The sequence below is a fragment of the Tigriopus californicus genome, chromosome 10 (assembly GCF_007210705.1).
Source record: "Tigriopus californicus strain San Diego chromosome 10, Tcal_SD_v2.1, whole genome shotgun sequence".
Classification (NCBI taxonomy): domain Eukaryota; kingdom Metazoa; phylum Arthropoda; class Copepoda; order Harpacticoida; family Harpacticidae; genus Tigriopus; species Tigriopus californicus.
The window spans coordinates 3,608,341-3,626,814 of NC_081449.1; the positions used below are offsets into that span (position 1 = coordinate 3,608,341).

Genomic DNA, 18,474 nt, shown 5'->3' on the forward strand with positions numbered 1-18,474 from the left:
AAGTATCGCTAATGTCTTTGGACTCATTTCTCCCACGAACTTCGTTTGACCTTTGCCTCAGCGACATAGCATGATTTTGAGGGTGACTAGCAAAGTGGATTTTGTATTTGATTCAAGTCCTTAAAGATCAGCCAGTAACTTAATGTAATGGCAATATGTTGTTTTACCAAGCATATAGACCACTTATGGCAAATGTTAACGTTCTGCTCTGATATTTCACCTCTTTGATGATGAGCGTTTGGCATTTGCATTCACCAAATCAGAAATGAATTATTTTGACACACACCTTCATCCAGAATGGGAAATTTACAATGAACTCTTCTTTTGTGATAAGCTAAAACTATTTACAGAATCAGCAAGGCTTATTTTGTCATTTTAACTTCTTATTAAAGAAGCAGAATCCACAAGTTGTCTTTTTCCATTTGAAACCCATAGTTATTAGTCTCTAAATCAACACTGTCAAGACACATGCAACAGAAAATGGCTCTGACAGTATGCACAGATCGTTTCAAAGTAGAGCTATTGAACAATCGTTCGAGGCCATAATTTCCAACGAAAAGCTGTGTAGCCGACAAAATGGAACGCTACATAGAGTAGAACAGCGATTTACGCTTCCTAAAATGTTCGAGTGTCGAGATGGCATTTTTTTGTCCATTGCTTTTAATGTTGCCTGTTTTGAGCACTTGTAACGCCTCAAAAGAATCGCCGTGGACTGGTTGTGCAATAGATATGACGGCTAATAATTTATTAACCACCAGCACTTAAACTAAGAGGGTTTATCAGAAATTTCAAATGAATTTCCTAGCGCTCGGGCAGCTTTCGTTCGCCGAATGACCCCTCAAAAAAACGGACGACATATTTGCTTTTTTCATGTACTCAAATTTATATTTTCATATCCGGGATAGAATGGAGATAGCAAAAGAACAAGATATTGGTGACGGCTTATATGAATTCCAGTGCTTTTTGTCATACTAATATAAAACAAATTCAACGACTGCTGTGCGGTGCCTAGGAAAGGGACAATAAGTGGTACCTTATACACATACACGTATGATTTGAAAGACATCCAATATCACAAGGATGCAACAATGCACGCTCGTGATGAGAGCTCAAAGTCTACACGGGGGTAATGAGAATGTCCACCGTCCAGAGTACTTAAGTTTCACTGCCCACAGGACTCGTGGCCGAGTCCAAGGATGTCAAGGTGTAATTGGTGGCCGACTCCACCGAGTGCTCGCTCATCGGCATTGACCTCGAGGCCATGGGATCTTCCGGCAAGAAGCCCGAAGGAAACGAGTTGCTCGTAGAGGCCGGTAGGTAGGAGAGGTCGGTGGGGCCATGAAAATCAGACGACCGTGCATCCTGGTAAACGTGGCCGTGATAGGAATGAGGTGGAGCTCCTCCATTGATGCTCATATCGATACCATGAATCTGGAAGAAAACACCAGAATTAGAACATGTGCAAGTGCTACTTTCATTTTTCTTTCGGAAAGTGTATTCTCTATTCTCTTGGCCAGGACCATTTCGAGCCCTTCATTCATCCCACCCCATCGGAAAACGCTCCTTTCGCTCTTATGACGTTCATAGAACTATGCTATAGCAATGTAGTGTACGTACATGTGAAGGGGCGAGTCTGTCGTGGTCTAAGAGGAGAACAGTACATTGAGCTGGAGCAGACTCCGTTGAATGCACTCGTTCCTTCTCGTGGGTCCCTCCCTGAGTCAGTGTCGACTGGATTCGTTTGTTCGCTCTTTTCCTGGCTCCGTCCAGTCAATGCGTAATGTAAGTAGCGACTTCCATTAGGAAAATGAAAACTCTATCGACCGAAACGCCAGAAATGTAGGGTACAACATTCACAAACAGTTTCGAGGTTACTGAACACCAAAATTGCCGAACCCACCAAGAGTGAGAACGGTTTCTTGAATATGAGATGGACAGTGGTTGTAATATTGGGTCGTTTCGCATTTCAAGAAACGAGTGCATCCTTCAATGGGTAAAGTCGGGGAGACCATGGTGACCTTCGTTCCATGAAAAGCATGGACCATAAGTGTTCAAGTGTCTGGCTGGCGTTGGAAACCCTGCTTGAGTAAGAGCAGTGGGTTTCTGGGTCCTTTATGGAAGAAACCTAAAGACAAACGGAAATGGACCTTGGATTGGGACAAAGGCCATGATTTGTAGCCATGAAAAATGCCCTTTCCCCGCCTGTTCAAGTGCGAGGGGAAAATGGGAAAAGTTTTTTTGAATCTCATGTCAATTACGTGAATAAAAGTTGCCAGGATCACAGGAAGTTGTGTCTGATCAAGTCACGGAAGTGGGCGGGAACCGACGATGGGAAACCCGTAGAAACTTCCAATGGTATTTAGGGAGTTCCCAGTCAACACAAAAATGGAACAACGACCACCTTTAAAAGATCCATTGACCTGAGTACAGTGGTGATTGCTTCACCAAGAGTACGACATCGATTTGAAAAAGCTTAAAAAGCAGGGATAATGGGGGAAGTGAGTCAAGAATAATGCGCATTTCACTCAAATTCAACTCGGATTCTCCCAGATTCTAAGAAACATATTAAGCGGCAAAAAGGCTATTCTTGGTAATTTGGGTTGTGATCGGTTGTGATGCTCAAATATCAGATTTGTACGATGAGGAGAGAGGCCATTGAAATGGTCCACTTAGACGATTGAGTCTTTTCGACATAAAGAAATTAGTCCTGGATGGCAGGTTTCCGTCAAAATTTATGAAAAGACTATCAAAATGCTCATGTATTGTCATCATTCAACTTGTGCTTTCGAACTATACTCAACAGACCATAGGAATGGCTAATCCAAAAATATCATTGAATTAAATCTAAATGCATTCGGTCTTGTTAATAGATAATTTAGATAATTGCTTCCGATTACTCTAAGAAAGCCGTGCACCCAATACCTGCTTGGGCTCAATGTATGTATACATTTAAAGTTCAAGAGACTACTAATAACTCAAAGGCCAATTTCATATGACTCCATGCAAAAGATTCATGTCAACCGTCCCTCTCTTGCAGAATCTGAAATCTGAAAGTGCAATCAGTTCCAAAAACAAACCCTGTCAACGAAGCTCACGCAGAATACATACTCCTCGGAAGGAGTGGCTGTTTCTCTTTCTGTCAGAATCTGCATTTTCAGCCATAAGAGCTTCGCCCATTGCTCCTGTTGCGAACACTCTTGGTCCACTTACTCTCTACATGTGTTCCAGATACAAGAGTGTACCCTGAATCACCCCCTGGCTTGATAAGTAAGTTCGAACTCCATTTGCTCGCCATGCATATTTTCGTCGATGGTTCAAGCATGTTCCAATCCTCAGTCCGGGATGACATTGTGGACGAGAATCTCGCTCTACCGTGACACTCTTTGCGGCCAACTGATAAAGTTATGCTTTTTAAAGCCCACTGTGTTTTGATTGTCCAATCTGTTCCCGGAACAGTTCCAATTTTTGTGTCTCCAGACACGAGACAAAAAACCGACATGAGAAACACCTGCATCTCCATTGCTCGTTAATCCTGTATTTATCAGAAATCATCCGCACGATTCGCCCAACTCAAGAAAAAAAAAACCATACAGAGGCTGTTATTGACACTCCAAGATGCTCCCTCTAGATATTCAGGACCGTCAATTGTAGCTATGGAACACTTGGATCGGATCTCAGTCTAAAGTTGCTACTTAAGCAAGGGTTCGGATCCAAACAGTTGCTTATCAGATTGATCTTGGGAGGCCAAGCGAGGAAGGTAAGGAGAAGATTGTAAACTCATTGTCGCTTCACTTTGTCCAGCATGACTGTGCTTGACGACGTTGACTGCTCCTCCAACACCTGTTCTCAATAATTTGCAGATCTTCCAGACAAGTTTTTCCTCTCTTTTATTGTCTCTCTTCATCTCTCCAACAAAGCAGAGTCGGTGATAGTAAAAACAGGAATTCGTTTGCGGTTGATGTTCAATGAATGTCCTACACAAGCTCGATGAAGTATTGTGGCAATGAGGACCAAAAGACCCAAGGCTTCCAATGATCTGGAAGCTGATGCTCCACTACATCAATTAATCCATCTGTCAATTATTGGCCCTCTGTACTCTATGAACAACTGTCCTTAGAGAGAGTGAGGCTTGGGTCAATGCCAATAATCGTTGGAACAATAATGGTGACATGTTGGTGGGTTGATCTGGCCATGCTTATGGTCACCTTCACATGATTAATTATTCACTCGGAGATTGGCACCTTCTGTGTGTCCATCCAGAGAGACCTCCATAAACACGAGGATGTCACAACACCTAAATCTCACGAGGGGGTGCCAAAAACGCGGTGTGAGGTAAGTGGATTGTTGGGACGTGCCAGACCAGGGATGCGAAAGCTTAAGCCAAGATCTGATTCTGTTTGGAAAACCATCACAAAAATAGAGCACACAACGACCGACGTCGTTTCCCTTCCATCTTCCACTTATCGACCAAACGGATGCTGTTGGCCCTGCTTGCCGTGCCGAAATCGAGAGACAAAGGGTGTTTGATCCTACCCTGGTAACCCTGCCAATTGAGTGGAAGCTAGACAAAGATTTTTTCTGGCCTAGAATGGGGCACCTGCCCAAGGTTCAAGAGTGTTGCATCCTGCTGAGCCAATCCCCTGCGGAGATACAACCCTAACATTGCCAAGTGACAAGCTTCATAATTCGTGCCCTCGTCGCTGGGAGGACTTTTTGATAGCGTCGAGGCGTCTCCGGGATTCAATCCCGAGCTCTTTTTGGTTGGCGAGATATGACTGAATCGGAATGAATGCAAGCATGCTCGTTCAACGAACGGTGCCGGACACTTTGGCCCTAAACCCTCGTGGTCTGTCTAATCTGAAATTGCATGTCAGACTTCAAGCTGTCAGGTGGTGAAGTATATTCTTCTCCGTATCGTCCGTGTGTGTACAAATTATGCTTGGAATGCATGCATGAATACACAAATGGCAAAACCAAGCTCAAGAAAAACTGCGAGGAATGTCGAGAGTGTGAGCATAGAGGTCGATCTTTGGGACATCCTCTTCTTCTCTCTTTGGTTCTCTTGTCTCCAGGATGAGAGAAATGACACCCTCCTCGGAAAATTGCCCATCATGATGTTGCCGCATGGATCCACTGTCGATGGATGGATTGGCCGTCCCACTTTAGATCTAGGTGATCGATAATCCGTCACAATAAATGAGGTCTAATTTGAGATTTGAGAGTCTGACCAAGACAAGGCAGCGTTTGTTGATTTAGATGAGGATGAGAGGCGGGCGAAGGAGCGATGTTGGGAGTGAGATTGAGGGTCATTAGTCGTTGTCGCACACTCTGATCCAACTGACATTTCCACAAGATACATGGCACATTTTCACTAATGGATGGTGCATTGGAAGACCGGTATATGCCTTTGTCACCCAACAGGAACCTCGGATTGACCTGTGGTCGCTTGTCATCGCGCTTGACCACTTTTATCCACTCTCCACTCTGGTCAGTCAGAACCGCGATCCCCTCCAAAAACGTCCCAACATGACCACAATTATCTGACCCTGATTATCAGAATGGGGTAGATTATGGAGGAAAGTTGCGTTCATTGGATTTTGTAATGGTCACCCTGAGCTGATAATTGGATGCATGGTCGCAAGAAAAGAAACTAAGAGATCAATCTTGGTTAGGTCAAGCTGATCAGTGACATCTCTTTCTCTCTTTCTCTCCCCTCCTCTCTCTATCTTCACAAGCCGTGAAATGAATGACATGCATGCCACGAAATCAGGCCATTGTCGATTCTCTTTAGTCCATCGTTGGCCACTTCTAATCAAAACCAGAGCTCAAGAGGGGAGATAACTCCCGAGCCATTTTCAAAAAAATGAAGGCTCGTGTCCAGAGGTCATTTGAGCTACTACTTTAGTAGAATAGAGCAAACGACTCATTTTCCGAGACTGTGTTCTTGATATTGGCTCCTAAAAATGAGGCGGAGTTGCTGTTCAAGTACTATGTCCAAGGGCCGTTACAAAGTATTTTCCCATCCTTGCACATCAGAGCCATAAATCTAAATTGAATGAAAAATCATCAGACAGGGTCGCCAAGCTAATAAAACACAGGTGGCAACCCTCAAGTGCTCAGTTCCTCGATCGTTCGTTCGTTCCTTCGTTCCTTGCTTGTGAATGACTGAGTAGAAGGCAGGCACTATGGAGAATCATCTAATGACAACGGAGGGCTGTAAAGTGGAGAGAAAAAGAGGTGGTGGGCGTGATAACATCAAAGACGTGGAATCCTTAGCAACTGGAAACTCTTCTCCACGCTCCCCTCATTACCATTGACATCAAGAAGTCCACGAAATTAGACGTTTTGATGGCTGAATCAGAGACAAAGTTGTAAAGGCCGAAAGGAAGTATGACGCCTGTCAAGAATCTAGCACCTTCGACAACTCTCTTCAGCTACTATATCATAATACTAATAGTACTGCGTGAGAGCAGATTTCTTTGCACTACAATTCGACAATGAAAATCAGGAACCGGGAATCGATCCAAGGGCTTATTTGGGATGGATTCCCATGCATAACAGGGCAAGCAAGGAAAAGATAGAGGATGTTTTTTTTCATCTTCCTTCCAGACGTTCGTTCGAAGGACCTGACGCCAATGTCGGCATGGATTGATTCAAAGGGATAGATTTGCCCTCTCTCTCTCTCTCTCTCGAGCTCTCTCTGTGTCCCTCAGTCTCACTTGCTCCTCTTCAACCCCTCAAACACACAACGACTTGTTTTGTTTGTTTTCTTCGGAAATCCACGGACAAGGCACATCACCCCTCAAAATCGTGCCCCAAACTGAAAACAACCGGCCTTTGATCTGTCAATACAGACATTACAGTAGTACATGTACAATAATTACTCCCGCAGTAGCTTGGGCTCCGTCTGCAGTTTGCTTCACATATGTTTATTGATATTGGCCAGTTTGACGAAACTTTACACACTTGCGTTAGGACTAACGAACGCACCTATTAAGGGTCTAATATCATTATTAGCTTCATTGGATTCTGAATATTGAACAAACGAAAATGAAGTTAATGGCGAAATAACCCCGACCAACTATGATATTCGTCATAGCAGCATGAATTAGCCAATCAAAATATTGGACTTTGTGATATGTGACTTTTTTTAAATGCCGTATTTGGTGATGATTGCTCTTATGATGATATGGTCTAATCCTTATTTGGGTCTGTTCCAGTATGTTGTGCGATGACAGTAGCTCTTTATCAGAGTCCGACAGAGGGCAGTTTTGCCGTCAAAAGGCGCCATCATCACCCTTCGACTCTTTCTTGTCTTGTGTCAATCCGCAAATATGTTGATTTTGCTTAAAACCCATCTTACGTAATGACTCCTTTCACTGATGACAGATGATTGAGTTCACACATAAGTGGTCGGACTTACTTGTTGGGAGAGCGGCTGGAATGGAGGATATCGGCCGATCTTGTCCGGATCCAAGTTGGACGCGAAGTCGTACAAGGATTTCCAGGGTGCCTCAAAATGCTGAACGTCAACAGGCTGGTTGGCCATGGCAGGAATCAAGCTGGTGTCGTTGATCACAGGGTTGGAGGCTACCATTGGAATACCGTGCATACTTCCATAGCCGTGCTTTTGGCTCTCCTGAAGAACAAGAACAAGTGTCGATAAAGCCAAAGAAAAAGAGATCGGAGCTTAATCTGCTTACAAGCTTGGCTAGCGTAGCACCCTGCTCTTATGACATTATAAGCCCCTGGTGTGGGGAGTGCTCAGAGTTCATACACCTCCAGACAAGCCCACCTTTTACCTGCTAGGGTCATTATGCACCCCCATCACTCCGATTCTGAAATTCTGATAAGATCAATCCAAAACACGACTACGGGACCAACAAAAGTCAGGTGTACTTTTCAGCACTTCAATAAGAGACTCAATTGCTTGATGAGTAATAAGATGAAATAAGCACGGTAGTTAGAGCTGATCCGTGATTAAACGAAATACAAGCCCGTGAGATTGGCGTACAATTTCGTTGACCATTAGAGCTTATCGCTTCCTTTCATTAAAGGTCCCCAAAGAACCCTGGTCGTGAATCTGTGAGCAAGAAAGAACACAAGTCAACACAGATGGCCTGAAATCCAAACTTGGTACACTGTACATAGCATTGTTGACTTTGTGGGCTCTGCATTCTATGTTTGGCCAACAATGTGGGGATGAACCTGGATATGGAGAGGTTCGTCTGGGCGAGGCCACGAAACACTACCGGCTCTTGTCAATAAATACAACATTTAGCAGCTCTCCAATGGTGATCAATTATGATTTATCCTACTCAGTTGTCCACAATATGATGGGGAGAGAGAACGAGAATTTTCTAGTTGATAGAATATCCTCCACCTGAAACACTTGTTTCACTTCCAAATTCCTAATTGCTATAAGGTCAAACGCTCCTTGTGGGGTGTCATTGAGATCGAGTTTGTACGGCCTCATGAACAACGGTTGACCGTACAATTATTACATTAGTGGGAGACTCTGAGAATGTTGTTCCAATTGAGGACATGTCCAATGTCCATGAGCGAATTCATTAAAACAACAAATTCGTCCCGATGATACGCCCGAGTGGATATGGGAATGTAAACAACCAAGATGATATTCCAAATTTAGCTTGTTCTCCAATTTGGCCATTCCCAGCCTTGATGATCGGCTGTCTCTTTTCCCCCTCTCTCTCAAAAATGGACAAACGCCATCAAAGTTGGAAGCTTCAAGGGGGAAGTGAGTAAAGGGAACAAAACTTGGACCGCAAAGCGCGATCTTGTTTATAGAAATTTCGAGCCACCCGCCGAGAAGGTGTGAATATTGAGCTCATCTCTTGTGAAATTGATGACGGGTTCAATGGAATTCGATCGCCTTCGCAAAGTATTTTCTCTTTTGGTATGGATAATACGTACGCAAATGATAAAATACAAACGTGAGTAACGAATGTATTTGAAATTTTCCTTTCATTTCTTTGATTGACCTTTTTTTCAATGAATACGAGTATGTACTGCATTCTTGTTTTTTGACTTCCAACATAAAATATGTAGTATCAAAATGCTCCAAAACTATTGGTGTGATTAAAAACTTTGCCACTTGTAGTTCCAATTAATTCAAGCAACCCTAGGTTTGCAGTAGGACAAGTCCAGAAAATGAATCAAGTCTCAATATTCTTTCTAAACTAAAAAGTAGTTAAAAAACAAACGGCTGATTCCTGATTCCTGATTCTTGAATCTAGTTTGTATGTTTGTATTAAAAGCAATGCATTTTGTCACTCTTTTATTTGAAGTGAAAGTAGACCAATGGCAAAGATGTTAAAATTGGCTTAGAATGTGAGTTTCTACAACGTCGCTAAAGAAAGGATTTAAAGAGGAAATTGAAAGACTTCAAAAAAGATCTTTCATCAAAAATGAATAACTCATATGAAAATGAAATGTTCTGACTTGAGTTATGCAAAGATGACACGTCTCTTTCGATTCTTCTCAATGATTCTTTGCAGCTCAAATACGAAGCGTCACAAAAATTTTTAATTCTGACCGAACTAATGCGTCAAAAAGGTCGACAATTTTTTTCCCTACCGTACTAATTAGCAGTAAAAGAGTAAACATGCAGTACAAATTTTCGGAAAGCTAAACTCCGAACTGGTCATCACTGCTCTGTTCAAACAATCGAGTTCATAAGGGATAACGCATCTTTTGCTTTGACGGATGGATCTGTTCCTTACTCATACTATTTTTCTTGTTGGCGAAAGTTTGCATGTTTATGGTGTTCAAATAACTGGGCCACAATCAAGCCACCGTCACATCCAAGGCAACTGATCATAATTCTTTCCTTATTAATGACTTCCTGGATTATCCCCGTTTCTCGTACCATATTACGTTGGAACTCTTGATAGCTGTAGTCGGCACCCTTTTCCCCCGCGCCTCAAATCTAATAATTCCATTTGCTGGAAATGATCTGGCTGGATGTATGAACGCCGTAATGGTATTAGGACTACCAAGAGTTTTCCTCTTCTTCATCTTACCCGAGTAGATCATTATTTACTCATAATGGCCACACCACTTTATTTTCGCTATTCCCCACGTCACTCCAAATTGATAAAGGGTTTCGAATCCGATTCCGAAAACAGATGCATTAAGTCGTTTGTATGCATTGAGAGCTTGCACGACGGGCTAGAAGTTTGGCCTTGCAATATTTCACGATGATCGATTCATCAAAAATGCAAAAATGGTCGTGTCATGCCTCTGATTGTTGGATGGGATCCAGGAAAGTCGATTTAAATCGAAATCCTTGGATCGAGTTTCCCCCTTCTCAGATGGGCCGTAGACCTTTAAAAGCATCCCAGTGGCGTCTAAGTTAGCATCAATGTATGATGTCACACACTCACTTGGGTTCCACTCAACCCCCCACAGACACATCTCTTTTTCTCTCTTTCTTTCCTGGCTCGTCTGATCCTCCCCCCATTTATTTATACGGAGATGGACATCTACGTACTTGAGTGTACTGAAAGCAGCAGTTGCCAAAATTGAGGGGCCATTATGGCGGGAGGCAAAAAGATCTCTTCTTGGTCCTCGACGTAAAGTTTTGTATTATAAAGTATCACAGTGTTTACTACATTTAGGCTTTATTTTGGATCTGCCGATAGTACTTTAGATAATATATTGATTGAGGAAAAACAACAGCGCTGAAAACAATCCATTTGTTCAGGTTGGCATGGGAATGGTCTTTGCTAGAGTGTATAAAGTGTTCTATTCGGATCCTGGGAGACTTCAGGGGGCAATACATATGTAGAAGGGGAAGGCGATAGAAATCACAACATGTGAATTGAATCACACGCATTCTCGAATCAACATGATGCTCTTTCCCCGGACCGGAGGTGCTCTATTCTGCGACGACGTAGGAAAGATGCCAAAGAGACTCCTGAGGTGGGGGAAATTCAAATGAGGTGGAATTTTGTCGCCTCGACACTTGCGATGAAGTGGAAGAATGCATGATGGACGGTAATAAAGTTAGAGGAAGGGAAAAGAACCTTACCCACCATTAACGACTCAAAAGTAGAGGGAAAATAGAGAGAGAAAGAAAAGCAAACTAGAAGGCAAAGAGGTTACCCGATGTCTTGCATGCTCCTTAATGATAGTGTGTCATGTTCTATGGCAAAAGTTAGTCTCCAGATTACCCCAAGTACGGAAATGGAACCGGATGTTCTGAGAGCCCGCTCCAGAATAGAACGAGAGTGGGACTGGATAAAACACTAATTATCGGGTGACGGACTCACTCTGTTTTCCACCTGACAGATTTATAACAACCTCTCACGCGAAGATCAAATAAGTCGTGATGACCAAAAGCCACACTTAATGCCAATATTCACACCCGCGAAAGACCTAAAGGCATACAGCCTTATCATGCAATATTGCCACGTCCATGTCCAGAACACTCACCTTTTCCTGGAGAAGCGCCATCTTCTTTTTGTCCTTGCAGCGCTTGTTTTGGAACCAAACTCGGACCACTCGCGGCGACAAGCCGGTCAGCTCCACCAGTTGCTCCTTGACGAGCGCATCTGGACGTTTGTTCACTTGATAGCAGCTTTTGAGCATGTTCAGCTGTTTCTCAGTCAGAACAGTACGCACCCGGCCAGCGCGACCGCGCCGGACCTGGTGCTGCTGATCTTCACCCAATGCTGGAGATTTCAGTGTTCCATCAGAAGAGGAGTGGCTATCTGGGGTGCCTTCAATTCTCTCATCTACGCTAGATCTCTTCATATCTGGAAAGGGAGGAGAAAACGTTGCACATCTGTGACTGATTGAAAAGTTGATTTGGACTAGCGATGGTGATAGAAGTTCTCTTTCTCATTATGCTCTACAGCACTCCTCCACATTTCAAATTCTCATGCTTCAGTGCCACTCCCTAGGGAATAGACTGTGCGCACTTCTCAAGCAAAGGGAGTCATCAAATGATTAACTGATTGTACTAACAAATGCTCAACACTTGCAAGTACATATATGCCTGGTAACAAAAGTCGGACTTATTTTTCTGAAGCAGGTTAGTGGAGTTTTATTCTCGACCGAAAACGCCCGTGTTTTATATATATATCCAGGACAGTCAAATAGAAATCTCAGAATGAAAGAAAAGAGACTCACACCCAGTCAAAGAACAAAGCAAACAGATTGGGCTTACTTTGAAATCTTTGTTTACTTACGGAGAGGAATTACGTGGGGAAAATCTCTCATCTTTCTCGTTTCTTATTAGCATGTCATTAGAATATTGAGTCGGAATTCCGATGATGAAAAAAGAAAGAAAGGGGGCAATTTTGAATGGAGATTAATGGTATAACCAACCATCTCGATGCCGTCTCTAATCCCTTGGAGAAAAACAAATAACAAAGGAAGTTTTCCCTCTCCCGTCAAACCGTAATATTTCATTAATCAAACATGATCAATCAATTGTCAGCATGTCATACGGCAAGAGATGGGCTCAATTTTGTAGCCACAAATATTGCAATGCTCCCAAGAGAAAACACATCCCCCCCCCCCCCCCCCGCTCCAACACACACATACACAAACACACGCTCCTAACTTCACTCTCTTTCCTTCCACTCATCTCATGATATTTTGGCAGGATCTTGATTGAAATGCGAAAAGGCAGAAGAAAACGTCATGCGAGTTTCCAGCCATAAAACGGTTGGAAACAAGATGCGTATCTTTAATGCCCAATAAGACACAAGTCAATGATCCTGGATCCCATTTTGTCAACGGCTTCCGGTCAAGACGTGCATCCGGGTGTTATTCAATTGTCCACGCTTTCCAAGTCAAAACATATGGAGAACAAATGGAAGAGCTAACTCTGGGTGGAGTGAAAGAAGGTAAATAAATAGTAGGTGTGGGGAGCATTCACTTGATTGACAAGAGATCATAAGCAGCTAAGAAACATGATGTGTGCCTTTGTTTTCCCCAGAGGCCAAGAAGCTCATCATATTTGGCAGAAGAAAAAAAATGTGGAATTGATAGCTGATATGTGCTGGAAGACAAGTGATTGATAGGAGACAGCGAGATATTTAACAGTGACGTTAAGTCGCATTGATGAGGCCAACTAATGAGTTCAAGTGTGCCACTAGTACTAATATATCGATAGTACTAATGACGCAGGTGAAGCCAGGACAGTTCAGCAATTAATTGAAGACCCTGGCCAAGAATTCTTTGATCCATATCATGGACTTCGAGCTTCTGCGTCTCCGTCGGGTTTCATGTGCTCTGCACCAATTGCGCCAAGTGCTTTGAAAATATTTTAAGTGACTTCTTCCATTTGGAGCCGACTACACCCTCAATTGAGGCCAGGCCAGGGTGGCAGTTGTTATTCTTTCCCATGTCAAAACAATTATCCACAGTGACCTTCAAACAGCGTGGACAGGGGCTTAAATTCAAGTCTTTCCGTTAAACTTGGAATTGCTCTAGAACAAGGAGTGCCAAGAGGAATGTGTCCCGTGCCCAATTCTGGTCTCATGAGTAATCTTTGTTCCTGATCAGTTCCATAGAGAGAAGTGTCCTACTCTTCGGCATTCTTGTCTTCATTTCTGGACCTCGAAATTGAATTCTCCAATGGCACCTGGTGTGCTACTGCATTTGGGTGTACTACACAGTGTGGGTAGATTCATTGAACGATCTTGGCTTGCCATACATTTTCAGAAAAGTTTCCAAGACTGTCAAGAGCAAGTCACAACAAGGAATATTCATTTGAGATGGATGCTGACCCACTACAAAGAGTCAAAAGAGCAGATGTCGGTGGAGAAGAACCTGTCACAATATCCCACTTCCTCACCTAAGAAAGCCCGTGCTAAGGTTGACACTCCAACTGTTCGGTTAACACGATGACATGGTCAGAGTCAAAACAGAGGATTATTGAGTAAAGTTTTCTTGGGCCTGAAATTACTTCTGACCTCCTTCAAAAAGTCTCCTTGAGCTTACTCACCCCGTCCATTGAATTTCATGTCAGACGAGTTGTCCTCATCTTCGTCGTCAAAGTCAAACAGCTCCTTTTCCTCCCCTGATTCCTCCTTGAAGGACTTCAATCCTTCACTCGTCGTGCTTGATGCACACTCTTGGGTGTGGGCCTTAGAGGCCATTTCCGCGAAAAGGTGCTGGTAATGATCGGCGTGTCTGTAGTTATCTCGCTTATTGTTATTTCGCTCGGGGATCTCCTCAAACCGCTCGTCAAAAGCCTCTAAGTCTGCGCAGTGCTTGCAGAAGATCTTGTCATTCTTCAGCGCGAATTCGTCACCCTGGACGAGCTGTTTACCGCAGCACAAACACTGGAAGCACTTCAGATGGAAGATCTGGTTCTTGGCTCGCATCACAAAATCATCGGGCGAGAAGAGGTCCTGGCACTTGGCACAGCGAGCACTGAAGAGCCTGGAACAGGTCACAGCAAATCTGGATCATCGCTATCCCGAAGATTCGTCTCTCAGGGTCTTTTGAACCCGGTTCATATAGTATGTCAAACTCGGCTGTCTGTTATTACTTGTCGTTTCAGCATACATGGGCCAGTTCCATTGGCTCCAAATTCCCGGCTCTTTCAACACCTTCGATAAATTGACATCAAAAAGTTCAATTCTCTTGATCCATTAATGTCTCAAGTTATTGAAATGTGAGCCGTCCCCGGAGGTTCGAGAGTTCAAGTTTTTTGCCACTCTTAGAGCTTTAAATTGACTTCCAACTGGAGATAGAATGACGACTCAAATATCAACGTTATACGGCAACTAGCTTCTTCGTATTTGATGGTGGGGAATATGTCGTGAAAAGAGAAGATACCAATAATATCTTCTATGGAGCAACCAAAAAGGGGTAAAAGAATTGGCTAGGAAGCTCTTGTTATTTTCGTGTCTTTACTTCCTGTTCTGTCATGGAAGACTCGTTCTCCTTCCCTGCATAGAGACTCGGTATTGTCATGTGTACAGAGTAACCAGAGAATATCTCTCCAATGTAATCTCAGACTACATACTACTGGAGGAGTGTGTACACTTGCACCAAAACAAAAAGAAACTCCCCTTGGCCCTCTTGACTACCTTAGATTTTCGGGAGATTTATGCCCGCCAAAGCGAAATGGTTTGTCTCATTAAGGAATTTCAAACTACATTACCACCAGCATCACCATTGCGATAAACTCTAGGCGGTGAAACTGTGATTGCCATCAAAAATAGAGGAACAGCCGTTTACAAAGATAAGCAAAGCGAACCACAAAGAGATCCGCGGAAAGCTTTGTCCAAAGAGACCCAGATAAAAGCGATGGTTTTTTTTCTGCAAATTCAAAATCAGGGGATACATTGCGACTGAGGGATCACCGAGAGGACTCCTAAACGATTGGCCAAGGCTCTTCACCGCAGAAATCCCACCGGAACGGTGACTTGTTATCGGATGTTGCCGTCAATCAGATATTACAAATATGGCATTGGCAAAAAGTGGCCAACTTCCCACTCAACTGGTTCTACTTTCTTTTTAATTACCACCGTTTTCATCCATTATTGATTGATCTAATGAACAGTTCAAGCCCCAGACATCGATCTCGCCTAATGTGACATTCCGACAACTCGTCATCCGGTATTATCTCTTTGAATCTTCATTTTGGATGACAAATGTTGATATTGTGTTAGCCACGTGGTTGGAGTAAAGCTGAGACGTTTTGACTTACTTCACCCCTTACTTACTCTTCTTCTTATCGCCAAGTTTGATACGAAGATACCCTAATCAAATAAAGTTTACACCCTTTGAGCTACGTGGTTGGAGAATCAGGATTTTGGGTGTTGGCTTAAGCAAATGCCCATGAAAGAACCATTGCTGCAGTTGAAAAATGACATGGAGGTTCCAGATCGAGGGATGCTTTGGGTAGAAATGCCCATAATTAGGCTGGCTAAAGTTGATCCCGGACATGTTAGGGTAGATCTGTAGGCAACTCTTATCAGAAGAGGGTTATAATCTGTGCCCTTCGCGGTGAAAATAATCTTGGTTTAGGCTCTAGGTCCGTCTTCTGAAGTATCTTTCATCACGGACATGACAGCCCAAAGATGAAACATATGGCATTGGGAAATTTTAGAGCTCAACTCCAAATTGGCAGAGTTTCACGGTCTCCTTGTTCCATTTCATGCCGCAGTATTTTAGTGGATCTTTTTCCATGGTCCTTCCAGTGTCTCCTTCCTTGTCTCTTAGGAGCCTCAATTTTCCATCTACCCAAGCGTTTTGTATGTCATTGCCCCAGAGGCCAAGAAGCCACCAGTCGCAATCGAAGTAGCAGGCAAAGTGTGAGTAGTTGCTGTAGGAGCTGAAGTACGTAGTACAGCTACTTGGTACTCTGAACATGGGGGCTCAGACAGTAAAGAGAAAAAAATCCGCTCTTCGTCCTCGTCGTCCCAGCTTTTAATCCTCTAATGGTTGTAACCAAATCTTTTTCATGCCAGTTCTCCAGACCACAGATTAGCTTGGCGGGCTCCATAGTTTTCCTATAGTACTCTACGTACTACGTGTACAGGCTAGCTGCTAACCACCAACTCAACTCACTTGTTGGGGGCGTGAAGGGATAAAGTCGGGGGCATGAAAAAGGATCTGGGAAGAATTAGCCAGATTTGGTCTGGATTTCGGTTTGGTGTTCGCAATAAGGGGCAGCATTAGCGCCACCTAGTACATAGAGACTCCGCCATGATTATGATCATCTTTATCATTCATACCTTACATAATCATTTTTGCAGTAGATCTTCTGGTCTCGAACGAAGCATGTGCACGTCTCGTCCAAGGACATTTTACATTCCGAGCACTTCAAGCAGGATCCGTGCCACTCTTGATTGGGAGCCACACGTAAGATGAATTGGTCCAAGATAGGTCCCTTACATCCCACACAGATCCTCGGAGGACTCCCCGAGGGCTTTAAAGCTGAAACGAGAAACCCTCCAAACCTTTACACGCAAGTTTCTACTAGGAGATGCAGTGGTTCCAAGTTAGCCAAGGTTGAATAATCAAGAATGTCTTGAGGCGCCGATGTGATGCCTATCAGGCCAACCAAACAGCTAATAACTGGTGGTGGAAGCCTACGAGAATCTAGAAAATCCAGATCTTGTCTTGAGACTTCGGGTACATTGAGCTTGTTACCTCAAGTACATGTCTTGATCTGCTTATCAATATCACATTTTGATTGAAATATTAAATAAAAATAATGTGATTTGTGAAGTGCAAGCGTCATAGGATGGATATTTTCCGCTACAGCACACTCTAAATCAAGCTTGAATCTTCATGAAACCTTTTCAAGATCGGCCATTTCCTTTATTATTGTTACATCGATTGACCGTTGACTAATTGTGTTTAGAGTCTAAGAAGCCATTTGACCTATAGGTAAAGTTGATATTGAAACAACGCAAGGTTTCAATGTGATCTTGTCTATCTCATGGAGCAATTGAAGCATGAAGTTGTTGTTTCAAACTCGAGTCCTAATCCTATTTCGCTTCGCACCTTTGGGTCTAGACTCGTGGCGCTCGTCGAATGCGTGGTTTTAGAGGGCTCAAATAAACTTGCAAACAGTGAGTAAACCCCCTTCTTTATGCTTCAGGATTTGGAAGGAGGGTTAGAAAAGATGGGTGGGTGGTTGAGTGAGTTTGTTAGTGAGCCAAGCACCTTCCCTAAAGCGGGTTAGGCAAACACAGAAGTCCATCAGCAAACTCGGCACATGTGGTTTATGGAGACTCCATCCCCAGTTGATATACTTATTAGCGCACAATTCAATGATTACTTCCTACCTTTGTTCGAGTGTTTTTGTGCCAAACTCGAGGTCATGGTAGACACGACATAAAACTGTCCAAATCAGTGAAGTCGACCCCACTACACACGGCTGGGCTGGAGGACTTTGTTTGTCCTCAGATCTTGGAAGTTGCTTTAACGATGGTTTGACTCGAACTGAGTTGTAATTGGCTCCTCCCATTTGAAGCGACCGCCTTCTCCCCAGATCGTGTCAGGAATCGCCACCAAACTCGAGCGCTTCCTTTGGCGACCCTGGCGACAACGACGCCACTGTCGTCGCTCGAAAGAAGGCGACGCAAAAATGGGAGAGACCGGGGCGGAAACTGGCGGCAAAGCGGAACTGAAGACTGACGAATTTAAACAATTGGTCGATATTTCTTGAAAGTTCTTAAGCGTTGTGTCAAAGTATACTGAATGCATTACTGTTTGGGTTTGAGTTATCTTGAGGAATGAGTAGTACATTTTGTGCTGGTTTCAGTTCAGAATATCAGAAAATAGCTGACTTACGTTTGAACGAATTGGGTTCAATCTGGCAGTCGAATTTAGTTGTTGGAGTCAGAGTCAGAGAGTACTTTTTTGCAATGGTTCTTATCCCACTCGTAATTGTACAATATTTCATAACGTGTAGTCAAGCAAGTGGGAAGTGTCCGCCGTGGCAAAGTGGCTTAAAACCAAGTAAAATGTCTG

General features: G+C 43.4%; 1 protein-coding gene across 2 annotated transcripts; it reads right to left on the bottom strand.

The window, feature by feature from the left end:
- Positions 1 to 858: 858 nt before the first annotated feature.
- On the bottom strand, positions 859 to 18,200 carry LOC131888591 (insulin gene enhancer protein ISL-3-like). Of its 2 annotated transcripts, XM_059237484.1 has the most exons (6): positions 17,787 to 18,200; positions 16,728 to 16,929; positions 13,982 to 14,421; positions 11,458 to 11,780; positions 7,424 to 7,639; positions 859 to 1,431 (listed from the first exon to the last, which is right to left on the bottom strand). In XM_059237484.1, exons 1-6 carry the CDS (start codon positions 17,821 to 17,823, stop codon positions 1,156 to 1,158), a joined length of 1,494 nt encoding a protein of 497 aa, XP_059093467.1. In that variant the 5' UTR covers positions 17,824 to 18,200; the 3' UTR covers positions 859 to 1,155. The 2 variants fall into 2 exon arrangements, with proteins under 2 accessions (XP_059093467.1, XP_059093468.1); XM_059237485.1 differs by lacking the exon at positions 17,787 to 18,200 and having other exon boundaries at positions 16,733 to 16,875.
- Positions 18,201 to 18,474: the final 274 nt, after the last annotated feature.